This window comes from Cololabis saira, chromosome 2 (assembly GCF_033807715.1).
Source record: "Cololabis saira isolate AMF1-May2022 chromosome 2, fColSai1.1, whole genome shotgun sequence".
NCBI lineage: Eukaryota > Metazoa > Chordata > Actinopteri > Beloniformes > Belonidae > Cololabis > Cololabis saira.
The window spans coordinates 40,855,137-40,875,151 of NC_084588.1; the positions used below are offsets into that span (position 1 = coordinate 40,855,137).

At 39.4% G+C, this 20,015-nt stretch overlaps 2 protein-coding genes across 2 annotated transcripts in view; one reads left to right on the top strand and one right to left on the bottom strand.

The window, feature by feature from the left end:
• The window catches only part of LOC133463860 (granule associated Rac and RHOG effector protein 1-like), a 47,399-nt gene extending 40,748 nt beyond the window's left edge, over positions 1-6,651 (bottom strand). The window contains exon 1 of the mRNA XM_061745614.1: positions 6,611-6,651. The gene's annotated coding sequence lies outside the window, so the exon portion shown is untranslated. The remainder of the gene's footprint in view (positions 1-6,610) is intronic.
• A 5,185-nt stretch (positions 6,652-11,836) lies between these two features.
• On the top strand, positions 11,837-19,622 carry gpib (glucose-6-phosphate isomerase b). The gene is made up of 18 exons (XM_061745638.1): positions 11,837-12,025; positions 12,174-12,264; positions 12,408-12,476; positions 12,601-12,720; positions 12,810-12,893; positions 13,018-13,164; positions 13,377-13,448; positions 13,530-13,574; positions 13,665-13,718; positions 14,247-14,307; positions 14,971-15,014; positions 15,134-15,286; positions 16,209-16,338; positions 16,494-16,570; positions 17,990-18,118; positions 18,433-18,508; positions 19,026-19,092; positions 19,202-19,622. The coding sequence occupies exons 1-18, from the start codon at positions 11,907-11,909 to the stop codon at positions 19,323-19,325; spliced, it is 1,662 nt and encodes a 553-aa protein (XP_061601622.1). The 5' UTR covers positions 11,837-11,906; the 3' UTR covers positions 19,326-19,622.
• The last annotated feature ends 393 nt before the right edge of the window (positions 19,623-20,015 follow it).

A 20,015-nucleotide genomic window follows, 5' to 3' on the forward strand; every position in this document is an offset into this window, starting at 1 on the left:
AATCTGAGGGCTCCATGGGTCATGTTGTGTGTTGCACAAACCTAATCAAATCATAATAATATGTTTAAAGAATATTTAAGTGTTATTTACTTCTTCAAGTCCAACCTGGAAAGTCCACGTATTCACTGACATGGGTAAATGAATGCCAACTGAAAAAGCCCCTTCCGTTTTCAACCAATCTCAGCATGTGCACAATGCATAAATGCCTTTTGGTATTCAGCAGTAAGCAAAACAGAATAAGCTCATATATCCTCTTCAAATAGCCCTGTACAATAGAGTGTATTTAGCGTGCCCAACCAGTGGGTTTCAACAAGTGAGAGCTGCAATAAAAGGCTCAGTTCCATTCATGAAAGGCCGGTGACGACCTGTGGGGATGAAACTGCTTCCTCAGCCCATATTGAGCAGTTTCTATACAGAGGTTGCAGGTTGTGTTGCATTCCAGCCTTGAGGACGCTGTATTTTTAGCAAGCATAAAAGCAGGAATATATTCTTACACTTTAGCCAAAGTTAGACAACATATGGAGGAGGCACAAAGGTAATTTTAAAAATCCATGTTTAGACACAAAAGACAGCTGAATAAATATCAGAATATATGGATGGAAAAAAATGAATCTTAACTAATCATAAGTCACAAAAAACGTCAACGTTCCAAAGAGAGGGGAATAAAAATCTGCCCTTTCCAGTAACAAATATGATACGAAGCATAGATTAAACCAAGCTTTTGAACACTTGAAATTTAAAATGATTCGAGTCAAATTTGCAATACTTGCAAATACCAAATTAAACCTTTATTAGCTCCCCATAACAATGTCCGGTTCAGCCTCACTTCTGGTATGTTCATGGAAGCATAAGCGAAACTATTTACTGCAGGGGTTTAATAAAAGACACGCATCAACTTACATCAGGGTTTCATGGCAGCCTTGATTCTTGTTTTACTGTATTTGATCATCTCCGGTGTATGAGCAGTCGTGCATTACAGTGGAAACATTTGACTGAGGGGCAAATAGCTGACCACAAACTAAGACGACACTGGTTTCCCAGGAGACGAAAGGGAGATTTCCCATGCTGCAAGCCTTCTCCCCTCTTATCTGCAAGCTCACTAGCTGCTCTACTAAATACTAGCTGCTCTACTAAATACTAGCTGCTCTACTAAATACTAGCTGCTCTACTAAATAGAGCAGCATTATATTCAATTCGGCCTTGGAAAAAGTTTTGCGTTAGTTTAAAAGGTAAATTGTGACAAAACAGCAGTATAGAATAGTTTAGATTTATAACGGGAGTAAATGCTATTAAAGATGCACAGACTTGGCCCTTACAATACAATCTTGTTAGTTTTGTGCATCCAGAGGAAACTCATCACACATTACTCAGTCAAAACAAGCCAGCATTACTCTAATGCATGGGTTGCATGCTTAATTTAAAAAAAAGACCAATGGATCCATCTAATAATTTCACATCATTTTTATTTCTTAAAAAGATGCACTAATTTCTCTCTTGATTTTTTAGTTAAACTAGGATTTCCAATTTTTCCCAGAGCACACATTTACAACATTGGCAGAGAGCTAAGCTCTGGAGACAGAATTTGCTGTTCTGAAATCATTGAGCTGTTCAGACAATGCAAAAAAACAAAAAGAGTGGTATTTGACTGCTGTGTCGAAACTTTTCTTGCTCATACTTTGTTATCGTCTTTTCACTGAGATTTGTACGGTGTTGGCCTATGGTGTTGATTCTTCAAAAAATATATGGCAAATCAAATCCCCCCAAAAAACCTGAGAATCAAAATCCAAAATTCAAGATCCAAATAACCAAAATCTGTAACCATGAGCGTTATTGGTTACGCTTTTTTACACTTTCAGTTCTAAAACATTAACAATTTGCAAACCATCGTTCTTAATTGTGCATTTTCTTTTTGCGGTTGCGATTTTTAAATGAGTGTCAAATCAGCGCCACAGCAATCATCCGCTGGAAGGCGGGACATAGTGGCTCACTGGCTACTACAGTAAATAACTGAGTGCCTTAAGTCACGGTCAAAGTGCCAAAAGGAAAGTCTTTTTTAAAATCGTATATTATTAATTTAGCACTCTGTGTCAATAACAACTTACCTCTGCTTGCTGCTTCGCTATGACCGTGACAAGCAGGTTTTTGGGGCTCTGACATTATCAGTGAGGTACTGGATCTCAGCTACGTCCCACATCCCCGCTGTAGATTGACATGGCACTGATACGACATTAATTTCAGAACCGTAACGGCTAAAAGAGAAAGTGCAACTTTGAAAGACGGATCAAAAACAGAGATGGTTCTCGAACTGATGGCGAGAAAAGAAAAAGCGTAACCAAGAGATGATTGCACTCTCTGTTACCAATTTTGATTTCTTGTTGACAGATTGTGGGTTTTTTGATTCGCATTTAGCGATGAATTGACACCATATCGCCTCGTTGCATCCCAGGTTTCGCTGCTTTACCGTGACATCCCACCATGACTTGCTCTCTCACAAACTGAAGCTCAAATGCAGAGTCACCATGAGCTACAGATACTAAGCAAACTTAAGATATCTGTGTGGGGTCTGAAACAGCTCTGCAATGTGTCGGCAGCCTCTCTGATGTGCCTGAGTAGATCACATGTAACAAATTATTGATGTCTGCTGATCACCTGCATTTTTAATTCCGATCAAGGGTCTTTGACAATGAGCCAAGAAGAAATTGTGTCGTGTAAAGGTAATTTACCTTGCCAATTTTTCTTCTTAGTATGATAATCAACTGCAGACAGTAACATCATCAACCCGTACAAGATAAAAGGCTGTGAAAAAACAACAGAAGATAAAGCCCCAACCCCCACGTCAAAAGGCGCTACTAACAAGATTAACTTCCTGAGCTGATGAAGGATTGGTCAAATAAATCTGGTTATTTGACACATTAAATAGTTCACGTCATGGGCTCATGTAAGTATACCCAAACCAGCAACTGCTAACTTGTGAGATATCGTCAGCATGTCTTTGTGTCCACATCAAATTGAACGAAACAATTTCAATTTCATCTTGAAGAAGACTGCCAAAATATCCAAATATCAGTCTTCATTTACTTAAAAAAAAGTAAAAAAAAACTCCTAAAAGAAGACTGAACAAAAACAGATAACTCAATCACTATGATCCGACTTAAAAAGTAAAACTTGAAATACAGGATAATTAGTTGGAAAGAATTACCAGTAATAGCATGGCCTGAAATACTACCACCTTCCCCCGGAGGAGACTCCACTTAAACACTCACCTGCATAATGTTAAACTCTGGCCAAACAATAACACTAGAAAGCTCCTTTGTTTAAGGAAACATCCCTGGAACTCCACCCTGGGTAATAGCAAACAGTAATCTTGTGACTATGTTGACTTCCTCACACATGCATCCGGACTGAAGGCAAGACTGAGGAAAAGTGTCACTCCCGGTCATATCACATGCTGGCGTACTCTGGCAACGCTAAAAATAAAGAAAAACAAAAGGAGCCCGAGCTATGTTGGACTATGCAGGAACACAGTTGAACAAGTTAGCTGTGAAGACTAAGGTTAAGCAGAGGAGAGGAATTTTATAGAGCACAGCATGTGATACAATGTCAAGGGGGGTTGCTAAAGACTAATAATATTTCTTGCACACAATCAACACACCCTAACCTCCACAAACTAACTGCAAACATAAGAAATCTCTTTACTCCATATGATCAAATACAAAGTGAAGAAAAATCCCTGCTCTTCTTCATTGTAAATGTTCATAACTAAATAAAAATAGCGTATAATCTCTGTATTTTATAGACTTTTTACAGTAGTGAACAACTGCTTCCCTCGCCCAACTCTTTTCATTCAGTAGAAATGGATGGTGGATGTTTCTCCACATTCTTGTGCAAATATTGAACCATAATATCAGCTCACAGTTTAACACAAGGCCACTTTTTTGTAGTCTTGGTCTTGTCACGGCCTCGACAGTCTTTTGTCCTGGTCTTGTCTGGGCCTCGGGTCTCAGACTCGGATAATTGAGATGTCATTGCACACTAAGGTGACAGAATCTTGTGATCACCAGTTCTTCTTCTTGTTAATGTACAGTTTTGTAAACTATTTGTATTTTGCATTTGATTTAATGTTTTGGTGCATCTGTATTTAATTACAGTTTTGTGTTTATAATGGCCTTGTTTGAATAAATAAATGGCATCATCAGCCTTTTAATAATATTTGCATATTGTTGTGATTGATTAAGCATCAGGTCTATTTCAGTGATGCTGATATACAGTGTAATTTGGCTACTATACTGTAAATAATGCAAGTTCAAGATAATTGTGTGTATCTTTAATATTTAAAATTCAGGTTTCTCCAAATTAAGTCCAATTTAAATCAGTAACATTTACTATTCGTTACTTTTCTGAGGTGGAGGGGGGTGTTGGAGCTGGTTATTCTGTTAGAGGACTTTGGGACTAGTTAGTAGTCGTATCAATCCTTAAAAGCACTGGAGTCAATCCTCCAATAGTGTAGAAATAGCGGTAGTGCAGTCGCCACACATATCTGATCTCAGCTGATGGATGAAAACATTTATAGTGAGTTCAACATCAGACATCCACTTTTCTGTTATTGTGCTGCAGTTGAAAACAACCTCATATGGAAACTAGCTGAACCAGGATGGTGATCATGTTCTACAACTCACACAGGATGGCTTTTTTTTGGGTCTCAAGCTGAACTAGTCTTGGTCTTGATACTCTCTGGTCTGGACTACAAGTCTAGTCAACCATAACTTACTCGACATTCGCCAGCGTATTTGCCAATTTTTTTAATTCATAGGCACACGCTGGCGAAGTCGTCAAGGTGTGTCAGGGCCTTCGCTGCCCATGAGTCTGGGAAGGGTCATAAACCAAACAAGTCTGGATATTTCCAAGAAGAGTTCAACCAAAAAATAAATTTAAAAAATACATAAAATAAAAGGTCAAATCCCAGATTCTTCAAGCTTCAGTTAATCTAATAGACGTTAAGGTTAACAACATTAGAGGTATAGCGTGTTTGAAATGATTGCCAGGAAACTGTACTTAAGGAATGTGGTTATATTTATGCAAATTTATGACCTGGCATGGACCAGAGGATTAAAAAAAAATAGATATGTAAGAGCTCAGAATTTAAAGAAACCAAAACATTGGCACCTAATTGCATTATAGACTCACAAAGTGACTCACAAATTGGTCCCAGTGTAATTTCCCTTTTCATTTTTATTTTATTTTATTTTAATGTTTATTTAACAGGGACGATACATACACATTGTCACAAAGAATGAAAAATGTGATGCATACAAGACGTCTAGCTTCAGCTAATTTGCAGTCTTTGTCCCTGGTCAGGCAGAAGAAGGATAAAAAAGATACTGAATATAAATTACAATAATACAAATACAGTGAATAATGCAGTGAATAGATATCATAAACAAATAAACACAGCTCCAAAATTTAGATTAAAAATTGCACAAGTTAAATACATAAAACATTAGTAAAATACTGTACTGACAATGACTTGAGAGAAGTTAATGTTCGCATTTCTGCTGCTGCTTAAGCCAATGTTTAGCTTTGGCACTAAACATCCTTAATTCTGTTTGGGATTTTATTTCTGGTAGTAAAGAATTCCATAGGCGTGTACCCAGCACTGAAAGGGATGACTGACCAAATGTTGTCCTGCATCTTCTAATTTTACAATTTTGGTTGCTAATGCTCCTTGTCATTGTCCCACAGCTGTCTGCTTTAAGCATGCTTTGGCAAATGACTTTTTTTTTGGTCTAGGTCTCGGTCTTGAGCTGAACTAGTCTTGGTCTTGACACTCTGGTCTTGGTAGTGTCTTGGTCTCAGTTTGGTCAAGTCTAGTTAACACCCATTTGGTAGCACTGCTCTCTGAGCACAAAACAGCACCAAAACCGACAACCTTTATCCCTTAAACTTCGCAGCACTGGTCTAAGTGTTTTGAAACTTTCTTTAAAAAAAAAAAAGAGTGGATCACTATTAAGCAAGAAGGTGTGGGAGAATCCACGCATGCGCAGTGGGCCGGTTTCACCGAAACCGTGTAGAGTGACACAGCCGGAGTCACGGGAGCACTATGTCGCAGCTATTAACACGGCCTTTAAACGCCCTGAATGCGTCTGCGGGGTCCGTGCATCCACACCCCGGACGTTTGAGCCCCAACTAACCGGCTAAATCACTACCAGCCTCCCCACCACCCCCCCAAAGCTGCACGTATCAGGTATATCTCATCAGCAGACATAGTGTATATCTGCTGTGTGCACCAATACCGATATAAAACCACAACGCATTGGCAGCCTTAAACTATTCATATTTTATTTTTAGGATTTTAGCATGTATGAGCTTTTTTTTTAATCGTGATAATGAATGCATATTATGGCATTAAGCGCTCGCTGCGGGCTGAGCAGACACTGCTAAATGCTCGGCTAACCCTCTGCGACACAATTGTGAGGAAATGTTAATGTTCGCGGAACCCGTGGTACCTCGTCTACAAGCCGGTACCGGCCCAGCTCACCTTAACCGAGACGAAAGCAAATAGCTGCTTTAATACACGGGAAAAACAGGAGAAGTTAATGAAAGCATCGCTCACCAGCTCTCGGCATCCACCCTCCTGACAGCGGCGGCGTGTCACCGCACTTCCGCTGGAACCTTCACAATAAAGCCAGGGGATTCATTACGTTTCAAAATAAATCACGAAATATTTAGCACGGATATCACACTGTGGCATTTCATTCTGTTTTATTATAAGCTTTTCTATTTCTGTCTATCCGCCGTCAATTCTACCATAATAAACCTAAAGGCTTCCGGTAGTAACTTTGCAATAAAATCAGAATCAGAATCAGGTTTATTTGGCCAAGTCAGGTCAAACAAGACAGGGGATTTGACTCGGTTATTTTTGATCTGTGGGCAGATCTGTGTATATTTATGTACAGAAATGGGAAGCAAATTATATAGGTGTATGTATATGTATATATATACATAGTGTAAATAAGTATATTTATATAAATATCTATATGGGCATATGTGTACAAATATATAGAAATATTCAACTATGTGTGTGTATGTATGTATACATGTGTGTGAGTATAATTACAGTATATAATAGTAATAATAATAATAATAATAATAATAATTAATAATAACAATACTGTTACTTAGCAGTGTGAGTACAGTGTGTGAATAATTATAAATACAGGTTAAATGATCAGTGAATGGGGGTAGGACTAAATAAGTTTACACTTCTTCCTACTCCTTTTTTGGCACATGTAATTCAAGTTAGCAAGTTTTAAAGGATGAAATTCCTTGTTTTGTTTTGTTGTTGTTTTCATGAATTGTTGTTTCTTTTTTTTTACATGTACAAAAACAAAATAAATCAAATCAAATCAAATCACTGTACAGTAAATAGACAAATGACAGCTCTTATTAACATATATACTTTTTGTGAAAGGTGCAGCAGTATGAGGAAAACAAACAATCTTGATCCCTTATGGTTATTGAAAGGTGATGGTTATTATTATTATTATTATTATTATTATTATTATTATTATTATTATTATTATCATTGCACAGTGATTGGTTACTCTGAGACTGTCATTTTGTCCTTAGTTTCTATATTAAATCTTGACTGAAGCCATTATGTACCGGGGCGGGGTTATTTTGTGAAGTCACCAGCTAATATGCTTGTACTGGTGAGGGGAGGCTCATGTCCACATAAATATGGTTTCTTTATTCTTAGAGTAGCTTTACTGGAGAATAAGAATAGCTTTATTGGCCAAGTATGAACATGCCAGACAGGGAATTTGTTTTCATTTTTATTCGCTCACTGAACCTAGATTTAAATAGTAACGAACAGTAATAGACAAATGGCTCTTATTCACATATATACAATTTAAAAGTGAAATGTGCAGAAGTATGAGGTAGACATGGTTATTGAAAGGTGCATTGTTACCGACATATGATTGTGGTTATTATTATTATTATTATTATTATTATTATTGTTATTATTATTGCAGAGTGATTGATTACTCTGAGACTCTATGAGTGATGAGAGTTAATCAGAGCAACAGCTTGGGAGAAGAAACTGTCTCTGAGTCTGGAGGTTTTTGCGTACAGAGCTCTGTAGATCCGTCCAGAGGGAAGGAGTTCAAACAGACTGTGTCCTGGGTGTGAGGGGTCTGCAGAGATATTACCTGCCCGTTTCCTGGTCCTGGACCGGTACAGGTCCTGGATAGATGGGAGGTTAGTCCCAATTATCCTCTCCGCAGACCTAATTGTCCGTTGCAGTCTGTGCCTGTCTAGTTTGGTGGCCGATCTGAAACAGACAGTGATGGAAGTGCTCAGGTATCATTCATTTTTCTTACTTAAGGCAAAATGTAACTATTTAGTAAGGCAAGGCAGGGCACGTTTATTTGTATAGCACAATTCAACACAAGGTAATTCAAAGTGCTTCACATCAACATTCAACATCCGAACTGCACCAAAGCAAATACAAATATTCTTTACAATTTACTTTGCTTTATTTAAGTGTGGCTACTTTTATTTTATTTTATTTTATTCTGTTTTTAATTGTCTGGTTATGAGCCATTTCAAAAAGAAACTAGTTTTCCTTTTCAGACAATTATAGTTAAAGTTTGTCGGTAGTAGCTTGTTTTTTTTTAACCTAATTCTCTGTTTCCAGACATTTACCACTCAAGAAACCATCACCAATGCTGAGTCAAGACACAATTAAACAGTAAATACCAAATACAATGAAATAAAATGATAAGAAAAGAGGTGAAATAGTAAAAAGCACAAGTTGTTAAAAAGTGAAAGGCAGTAGAGTACAGCAGGTAAGTATTTAATTTAAGAGTACGCTTCAATAAACAGTAATGTGTTTAAGCCTGATTTAAAGGAGCTGACAGTTGGAGCAGACCTCAGGTCTACAGGAAGTTTGTTCCACCGGTGAGGAGCAGAATAACTGAACGCTGCCTCACCTTGCTTGGTTCTGGTTCTTGGGAACCACAACAAACCAGATCCAGATGAACCTCAGGGGTCTGGGAGCTTCATAGGAACTAACAGATCAAGCATGTATTTTGGTCCAAGACCATTCAGTGTTTGTAGACCAGCAGTAAGATTTTAAACTCTCTAGTACCTAAGATATCATACTTTATCATACTCTATTAAGTATTGATTTCTATTATTGTCTATCCGCCATTAAGTTTACGTGAACAGAAATAAGGACTTTTGGTATAACCTTCACAATAAAACCCAATTATAATGAGTGTTTCTTATTTCAAGCAAACTAAATATTCAGCCCTTAGTTATCATATTTTAGAATTTCATTTTTTTAAGTATTATTTTAAATTTTATTCTGTTTTATAGCCAGTTTAATAAATAAACACAGAGTACAGGACACACATTAAAGCTGGATGTGATCAAATATCAAACATTTTGATCAATAAGATACATTTTTCTTGTTAAACTTCAGCAACAATAAATGAAATTCATAAAAACTTATTTTCTTAATCAAATGTTTCACACACTTCGGTTTCAGATACATCCACCACCAGTTAATATGGCCATACCAGGAATAGTTTGTATATATTTAAAAACCTATCCATCAAATATTATCGTAGTTATCTGTTCATTACTAAAACGTTTTGTTGCTACTATCGTTCAGATCTGTCAGGAAGGCAGAATCTGCTCAAGTCCCGCAAGATTAAGTTTTCTCGCCCTCTATTGTTCAAGAGAGAATACTACAATCTGTATCCAAAGCTTTCTTTTAAAAAAAAGAAAAAAATCCATATTGCTTTTCCTTGTGACACACACACACACACACACACACACACACACACACACACACACACACACACACACACACACACACACACAAATAATTAATATACCATCATACATCATTTTATACTGCCACAGTGCATCTATTATGTGATCTGCAAGAAAGTCCACAACAATACAGAATCAGACTCAGAATCAGAAATAAGTTTATTGCCAAGTAGTTTAACACACACAAGGAATTTGTTGTGGTGATTGGTGCAATACAAAGGAACAAATAATATTAAACATGTTGGTTTTAAAGTGCCGGATTAATGAGTCTGTGCAAAGGTGAGCTAGGATGTGCGTTAATGTAAAGCATAAGGTCAGGATTGGAGTCTTTACGTTAATGTAACGTAGAGTGGGGTGGGGGGACAGTCCGTGGTAGACGGGGGAGAGGGGGGTCTGGGGCCTTGTTGATGAGGACAGCTGCAGTCGGGAAGAAACTGTTTTTATGGCGTGAGGTTTTGGTCCTGATGGACCGCAGCCTCCTGCCAGAGGGAAGAGTCTGAAACCGTTTGTGTCTGGGGTGGGAGGGGTCTGCCGCCATCTTTCCTGCACGCTTCAGGTTCCTGGAGGCGTGCAGGTCCTGGAGAGATGGAAGATTGCAGCCAATCACCTTCTCTGCAGAGAAGTTTGAAGAAAACTTCCTGAAGAAAACTTTCCATCTAAATATCATATTTTTAGTTAAATCTAAAACAGTGCTCTCTGACCTGAATGACCATAACTGTTTAAAACCAAACACACATCCAGTAATCCAGCAGAAACACCTCATACCCACAATGAAGCACGGTGGTGGAAGGGTGTTAATTTGGGGTTGTTTTGTAGGCACAGGTCCTGGGCAGCTTATACTCACTGAGTCAACCATGCACTCCTCTGTATCTCTAAGTATCCTCGAGATACGAGGAAGGCATCTGTCCAACTATAGAAACGTTGACAAAATGTGGTTGTGCAACAAAACAATGATCGATGACAGAAATCTACATCAAAATGGTCAAATAAAACCAAAACAATTTTTTAAAATGGTGAGACCTCAAGAAAATGCCGCACAAGTAAATACTCAAATCTTCAATGAACTGAAGCAACAGTATCAATAAGAATGGGACAATTGGAGAGACAGGAAAATACCATTTCAGGTTACTGCTGCTAGAACTATTCAATTGTAAGATTAGATATTCACTGAAGGGTAGTTGTAACAAATTTTATTATAAGTGGCTTCCCTTTCTTACATTCTTCCACTCTCTCCAGTTCCTGCCTCCTAATTGACGGATCCCCCCTCTCTCTCTTCTCTCATTCCTCTCTTTCTTCCTCCTTTTTATCTATTTATTTACTTTTCCTTTGTTTTGGGTTTTTTTTTTTTTTTTTGCTTTGGGTTTTTTTGTTTTCTTTTTTTTTCTCCCCCTTTTTATTCATCTATTTTTTAATTTATACTGTGTAGCTTTAATACTTAAATATTACTTAAAATCATTTTCATTTATTTGTCATTATTTTGTGTGGAATCTTTGTTCTGTTCTTGAATAAAAAAAAAAACATCCCAGGAGGTAGACTGTATATCTTAATTTTTTATTCCTGTTCTACTGAGCCTTACCCCCTAATAAAAATATTAAAACAAAAAAAAAGAACTATTCAATTGTAGCGGTACCTACCACTACCCACAAGATAATCTTTTTTTCATTTATGTTTACAAAAAAAAGGGAATCTGACAGCAAAAAATAATATAAATTAAAAAAAAAGAATAAAAAAAAATGTATTGTTGCTCCGAATGCAGTCGGATAATTTTCATTGTCTTTCTGCACAAAAGAAAATATGATTCTGCTATTCTACCATTTATGTCTGATGTGTGTATTTAAACCACGTGCGTCAGTGTTTCTGGACTGCTGCTCCACAGTAACCTTGCAGGACAGTGTGGAAGTGTGACAGGCTCAAATCCCGGGGGGGTGTGTATCTCATGTAGGAGGGGCAAGTGTGGGCCTGAACTTCGTACTCCACAAAAAGCTTTCCCCCTGACCTACAAGGTCCCACTCAGCAAGGATAGTTGAGCACAGCGGAGCACGGCAGCCCTCTCTCTGGACACTATGGGACTCACTCAGGACCCCCACTTCAAAAAGCTGCAGGAATGGTACACAGCCCATGCCCAGGCGCTGAACCTCAGGCACATGTTTGAGTCTGACAAGGAAAGGTTCCACAAGCTCAGGTATGAATTGTGTTTTTTTTTGTTCTGCGTTTGTATAATACCCCCCTCAGCCAAACAGGTGGTTTGTCTGAATGTAAATAAGCAGTCCATTTGTTTGGATTCTGCTCACTCCAAAACACCTCTGTGTTGTTGTTCTGTGTCTGGACAGCCTCAACCTGAAGACTGACGATGGAGACATTCTGTTGGATTTCTCCAAGAATCTCCTCACAGAGGAAGTCATGAAAATGTTGGTTGAGCTGGTAATTTGCCTTCAGTCTGAATGATCTTTGGCCTTTGAAGCAAATGTTAGGTCCTCAGTTTATCACTAAGTAGTGTGCATTCATCTGATGCAGCTTCAATTTTAAATAATTTCTGTAAAACTGCTTTTTGTTATTTTCTTCAGGCCAAGTCGAGAGGCGTCGAAGCTGCCAGAGAAAAGATGTTCACTGGCCAGAAGATCAACTTCACTGAGGTGCTCAACCATGACTTGACTTCAAACTTAAGCATAAAAACTTTTCTTCTTCCTTTCAGTCATTTATTTTTTTGTAAAAGAACAAAAGAAAAACATTGTTTGTCCAACCTTGGTCTGTTTGAAGGGCCGTGCTGTGCTCCATGTGGCTCTGAGGAACCGCTCCAACACTCCCATCATGGTCGATGGCAAGGATGTGATGCCAGACGTCAACAAGGTTTTGGAGAAGATGAAGGGTTTCTGTCATGTAAGTCTGAAATCACACTGCAGTTTTAACTCTTTTTTGAGGAGGAAGGTTGTCGTGAGAATTACATGCACCTTGTGTAACGGTTGCAGAGGGTTCGCAGTGGGGAGTGGAAGGGCTACACAGGGAAGGCCATCACAGATGTCGTCAATGTCGGAATTGGCGGATCAGACCTTGTAAGTACGATGCGCCGAAATATTTATTGATGTTATGTTTTACACAAAAAAGACCTAGTTAAGTACTCAAATAGGGGATCAGGTCTCTGTATGAGTTTGTTTCCTATGTTTGTTTGTACTCTAGGGTCCCCTGATGGTGACGGAGGCCCTGAAGCCGTACTCCAAGGGTGGACCTCATGTGTCGTTTGTGTCCAACATTGATGGGACTCACATCGCCAAAACGCTGGCGGGGCTGAACGCAGAGACAACCCTGTTTATCATCGCATCCAAGGTAGCAGCTTTATCCAAACTGCACCACAGCAAATAGAAATATTCTTTATAATTGACTTTACTTTATTTAAGTGTGGCTGCTTTTATTTGGTTTTATTTGATTCTGTTTTGGGTTTCTGGTGATGAGCCATTTCAAAAATAAACTAGTTTTCCTTTTCAGACAATTATATTTAAGGTTTGTTTGTAGTAGTTAACACATTTCTCTATTTCCAGACATTTACCACTCAAGAAACCATTACCAATGCTGAGTCAGCCAAGGCCTGGTTCCTGGAGCACGCCAAAGATGTGAGTGAACCTTTGAATCGGAGTTTTAATAATGCACTGATCGATGTACTTATTCATTATGTACTTCCTCTATGTCAACAGAAAGCTGCTGTCGCCAAACACTTTGTGGCTCTCTCCACAAATGGAGTAAGTTCCATGAGCTTTTCTTCACGCTGAAGCCTCTCCTTGCTGATATCTGCATCTAAACCGTCCTGCTTCTCTCTGTGTCCTCTGCAGCCCAAAGTGAAGGACTTCGGCATCGACACGGAGAACATGTTTGAGTTCTGGGATGTGAGTTGCTCTTTAAGATCTCAAACTCAGCAGCAGGTCTTCTTGTGATCCCCGCACTGTGATGGGGGGGATGTGAGCGAGAGCTAAAAATACACACGATTTTTGACCTGCGAAGTAGGTGGGACAGACGCTCAGGAGAGCAGCTGCTGGGTAATCAGAAGCCCTCCTCTTCAGATTCAGTTATTATTGGTAGTGACCTTTCCTCCTGCAGAGGTTACTGTAAAGGCTGGGTTGCATCAAAGGTCAGAGAGCTGATTGAAACCACAGGAGTACCAAGTTAGTATACTGTATAAGTCACAGAAGAAATGTTTGCATTCTCTGACTCCCCAAAAACAAAAAGGAAAGATAAACTTGACCCACGGACCCCTTGCAAATTGATGATTAACTCAGTGACCTGACCAAACTATAATTTCCATCAGTAGTCAAAAAAAGGGTCCCGTGTTTTCATTCCTATTCAAACGAAACATTTTAAAATGAACTTTTATATGTGGACATGTTTTCAGTATTGTGGGTTTTTTCCCCTTTCAGTGGGTTGGTGGTCGTTTCTCCTTGTGGTCTGCGATAGGAATGTCTATCGCCTTGCACATCGGTATGTAATGTACGAACGAAACAAACACACACACGCACACGCACACACACACACACACACACACACACACACACACACACACACACACACACACACACACACACACACACACACACACACACACTCGAAGAACTGCAACAATTTTCAATCATACTTGAATTGAAATGAACTGAATTTAATTGAAAAGTAGGCAGTTTAGGCAAACTTCCAACTGAATTCAGTTCAATTCACTATATTCAGTTATTAATCATTTTAATTAATCGATTTCAGTTATATTCATATCTGATAATAATGCCTGCTCTTGAAGGGCAGCTTTGTTGAGGAAATGACTATATTACACTGAATCCCCATTACATTTAAGTTCCTAACCAAGATACAGCTGTATGGTGGCCCAGCAAAAGCAGTCACATGAGTATTTATCGTCTGCAGACTATGAATTTTCATCTGGAAGAATGTCTTTGCAGCAATTTTTTTCAATAGCTGTATCAATATTTTAGTTGGACTGTCGTGGTTGTTTAACTGAAGCTATCAGTCAGGCTGCTCTCAGAGTTTAGATCTCATTCATGCTGGCTTTAGCAAACATGCAGAAATATGTCCCGCCGACGGTCGTGGAGAAGCATAAATCATCCCAGTCAGTCAACGTCTGTGTTGTATTCCCAACAGGCTTCGAGAACTTTGAGAAGCTGCTGTCAGGGGCTCACTGGATGGTGGGTACATCACGATGACACTATCACAGTTTCAGTAATCCCGCTTTCCATTGTAGAGACAAAAAGAAGATGCAAATCACTCTTTCCTGGGTAAATTAGCTTCACCATCTCTGCTGCAGGACAAACACTTCCACACCGCCCCTCTGGATAAAAACGCCCCAGTTCTGCTCGCCCTGCTGGGCATCTGGTACATCAACTTTTTCCACGCTGAGACCCACACGATGCTGCCCTACGACCAGTACATGCACCGCTTCACCGCCTACTTCCAACAGGTCTGTGGGAAATCTCTTTAAGATGACAGAAAAAATGGCCACTGTAATCTACATCTAGCACAGGGGTGTCAAATGTGCGGCCCGCGGGCTGCATGCGGCCCGAGCGATATTTTTATGCGGCCCACGAGAAGTTTCCAACGCAAAAAACCGAAATGTTAATTTACTAAAAAGGAAGGCATAAATAATTGCCATGAATTGCAGCATATCCGATAATATATTTCTTCTACAAATCCATCGTTATTCCACAAAAAGAGCAGTTTTCTAGAATGCATTTGCCGATTTTATTTCTTTGTAGACGGTCGTTTATTTTTATTAACTGACTACTATTATATATTTTCCCAGGAAAAATATCACTGCTAAAAAAGATGATAGAAGATATTTATTCTGAGAATTTCAGTTTTGAATACGAGGATAGTGACAAAGTAAAATAGTTAAAAGAGAAGGGCTGACTTTTTCGGCACACTGGCTTAAATATCCGCGCCAATTTAAAAAAAATAAATACATTTAATTGTACTGGAAGAATCTCTAAATCACAAAGAAACACTCTCGGGTGTAATAAGAAAGATTTTGCTTTTAATTAAATTTCCTATAAAAAAGCAAAATATAAAAAAAACATATTTGTTTCTGTTTATCTTTGTAAAATGATCTTACAAAGTATATTACATAATTTGAAGAAAAAAAACGAGAAATTTCAAGAAAAGATCCTGAAGAAATATATTTTACATAATTAGAGTGTAAAAAAGTGCATATTTCCTTTAAAATTAACTAAACTGATATTGGATAACAATAGTAAAAAAAAAAGAATTAGAAAAAAAATGTTTTTGTTATTTTGAGCGTGCGGCCCGCAAGAAAAAATTGGTCAAATCCGGCCCGCCAAGCAAAATGAGTTTGACACCCCTGACCTAGCGAGTATTTGTCACAGGGTGACATGGAGTCCAATGGAAAGTACATCACCAACCACGGAGCACGAGTGAACTACCACACCGGGCCAATCGTGTGGGGGGAGCCTGGAACCAACGGGCAGCACGCCTTCTACCAGCTCATCCACCAAGGTACAGCTGCACCACGGGTACACGGACGTGATTATTCAGTCAGTACACAGATTTCCTCTGCTTAGCCGGTTAGCACCGGGCCATGAGTCAGGGGGCTGTTAGGGACATTAAGAGGGAAGATGTGTCACTAATTAAGCCTGATTTATTCACGGCAGGAACACGAATGGTGCCAGCTGACTTCCTGATCCCAGCTCAGTCGCAGCACCCCATCAGGGAGAGCCTGCACCACAAGGTACAGTATCACCAGTACTCCAGTTGTAAAAAAAAATCAGGGGGGATGGTGGATTTTATCATATGGAGACAGATGATTTGTGCTGATTAGAAATAATATAATATATAACAAATAATAGCACTGACCAAAACACCTGCAGAAATACTGCAGGGATGACATAGCAGCAGTTAAATGCAGCCTTCTGTAAGCTTTAAATATCCACTGGGCTTACATCAAATACATCAAAACACAACAATAAAAAACAGTTTTCTGAACTTATCAATATGACTCTGTCCTTCACAGGATAAATAAAATGGATCACTGCAAAAACTCACAATCCTAACAAGAATATTTGTCTTATTTCTAGTTAAAATGTCTCATTTTAGTAAAAAAAAAATCTCATTTCACTTAAAACAAGACTCATCACTGGAAAAAACAACAATTTTCACCTGTTTCAAGTAAATTTTCACTTAAAATAAGTAGAAAAATCTGCCAGTGGAACAAGATGTTTTTGCTTGTAATGAGAAGATAAATCTTCTTTTTCTACTTATTTCAAGTGAAAATGTACTTGAAACATGTGAAAATTGTCAAATAAGTTATTCTTCTGGTGATGACTCTAAATGTTGAAATAGCAGTAAAACCACATTCATTGATGAAATTACATAAGGGATGGAAATGGGGGATGGCAGTTTTACAGGGGGGATGATTTTGACCGTTTTTATTTCAGGGGGGATGATTTTGACTGTTTTTATTTCAGGGGGGATGTCATCCCCCCTCATCCCCCCACAACTCCAGTACTGAGTATCGCCGGGGCTGGAGATGCACAAGGCTGTGTCTTGAATTGATGTACACCAGCAGTCTGGATTATGCAAATATGGAGTGAGAGTGATTCCAATGAAATGTCTTTGAACCTGCAAGAGAAGGTTCGTGTTTTGCAGTTTTATTTATTTCTGTATTTGGTTTGCTGGGTAGTTAACTGCACATGTATTTACTATTGGTGTGAGTGTGAGTGTGAGTGTGCAGGGTTGTTTGTCTCTGTGTGGGCTGGTGACCCATGCAGGATGTCTCTCTTCCAAGAAACTGGATAAAGTAGGTGTAGAAAACGGATGGATGAATGAGGTACCAGTGTGTACTAATTGCTGCAAAACTCTGGGGATTCTTGTTGTTCCTGCACAAGTGTTTCTTTTTATTCAAATAATATGAGGAATGAAATAAAAAGGAGGCTTACAGCGAAAGAATGAAGGTCTGAATCAATATGTACGTTAATGAGAGCTCTGATGCTTCATTTATGCACATATTAACTGTTCCTGCCGAAACAACTTAAGATATGGTTTTAAATTATTACCGAGGCACCAATGGCCTTGAGGACGTATTCTATATTAATGATGTATCCATACACTCTGCTACATCCTGTGATGTCTGTGTTTCATGCGGCTGCAGATCCTGATCGCCAACTTTCTGGCCCAGACGGAAGCCATGATGAGGGGTAAGACTACAGAGGAGGCCAAGAAGGAGCTGGAGGCCAGTGGCCTGAGCGGAGAGGCCCTGGAGAAAATCCTGCCACATAAGGTAAATGAAATGAAGAAAAGATCATGGATGGGAAAAAAAAGACGTGTTACAAAGAAAGGATCTGCTGCAGGTCTGAGATAACCAAGTTAAACTGGATTTACAGCCATAATAATCTCAAATTCTTTGGCAAACAATGAAAAACATGCGTGTGCTTGGTATGAGAAAGCACAGGCAGAAGACCAATGCTGAAGATCACGGGAGGCAGCGCCCCCTAGTGGCCATGAGCCAGCAGAGCAGCGCAGACTGAACGGTTGCGATGACAGCGTGCTCAAAAGTGAACTGCATTATTAAACATCTCTTCTTGATCAACCTAGGTATTCCCGGGAAACCGACCAACCAACTCAATCATCTTCAAGAAACTGACACCATTCACTCTCGGAGCGCTTATAGGTGAGAGTCACTGAGAGAAATGAAGCCTGTGACTGCAAAAAAATCAGTTTCAGTTTAATTTCTAAAGGGATGATGACGCATCCATCATGCATCAGCAGTGGCTTGTCTCAAGCTTTGAAATAATCTCATTTCCCATAAACCCATAATCTTTGATAAGTGTGAATATCCACCTGGATATCCATCTGAATCCAACACTGCAGAGTAATCTATTCACACCTGTCGGATCTGCTATGAATCATCCATGAAGTAGAGCTTCACAAGTTATTTCCACTCTGCGTTCATCCTTTGATAGCAGCGATAGTAATGGTGCTAAATTGGGAAATTCCTGCTGCAGCATCCTGATGAGGTGCAGTGAGGACATAGCACTCTGTTGCATAGTAACCGTGCAGCATGTTCGCACCTGGGGTGCCAGACTAAGCAAACATGTTTTATGGCATTATAAACAGCTCTATTGTGCAACCTTGAAAATTCCACTTTGTAGTGACAGCTTTATTTTGCCTCTTATTCTGTTTTACAGCAATGTACGAGCACAAGATCTTTGTCCAGGGTGTCATGTGGGACATCAACAGCTTCGACCAGTGGGGGTAAGTCCACTTCTCTCAGTGTTTGACCTGATAACTGGCTGAACGGGGCAGCTGTCAGAGTGTAAGTCATTAAAAATCACCATCTCCCTTTTCCTCGCATCCACATCAGAGTCGAACTTGGCAAACAGCTCGCGAAGAAGATCGAGCCTGAACTCAAGGACGCCACAGAGGTCCACTCCCACGACTCGTCCACTAATGGGCTAATCAACTTCCTCAAGAAGAATTTTGCCTGAGTTGAAACGGCCACAGTACCTTCCACTTTACTGCACATCATTATCCGTCTCATCAGCTCCAGATCTGCCTGGACAGGAGTCTCACAGAGGCAGCTGGTCACTCCCACGCAGCCGAGCTGAAACCACGTCCTCTCATTAATAATGCTGTTGTCTTTTCTATGTTTATTCACTCACAACCGTGAGAGGAAAAGCATTTTTTTGTATTAGTCTGCTGAGCCAGGCAGGGAAAGGCATGCTGTCACTTCTGTCTCCACTCTTATAGAGCACTCTGCTTTTGAAATAAATATCTTCACTCAATTTCACCTTCTCAAACTGGCTCCAACATCTTCCACACAGTGTATGTAAGCGAGCATCGTCCACAACAGTGTGGAGCAGAGGGCCGTGCTGAAGAGCAAGGTCATCACTAGGTGGCATCAGAGCTCCACTTTCTAGTCACTGGGAGGGAATCAGCCATCCAGAAATCACGACTTACTGGAAGGGAGTCAAAGGTCCGTTCATTTGTGCTGCACTTTTCCCTCCCCGCAAATCCCCAGGCTCCCCAGCATCCATTTACGGAGAAAAACAAACAGCCCCGGGATTGAAAAAACAGGCCTCACTTGTACTAAATCCAAACATCATTAAACTAAATGCTTCAGAAACAACCGTCCACTAAATAATGTCTGTAAAGAGGGATCACATGTGATAACATAA

Coding starts and splice junctions, on each gene's coding strand:
- gpib (XM_061745638.1), top strand. CDS start 11,907: ATGGGACTCACTCAGGACCCCCACTTCAAAAAGCTGCAGGAATGGTAC. Junction 14,308..14,970: donor GTCTATCGCCTTGCACATCG/GTATGTAATGTA, acceptor TATTCCCAACAG/GCTTCGAGAACTTTGAGAAG. Junction 16,571..17,989: donor GGGAGAGCCTGCACCACAAG/GTACAGTATCAC, acceptor ATGCGGCTGCAG/ATCCTGATCGCCAACTTTCT.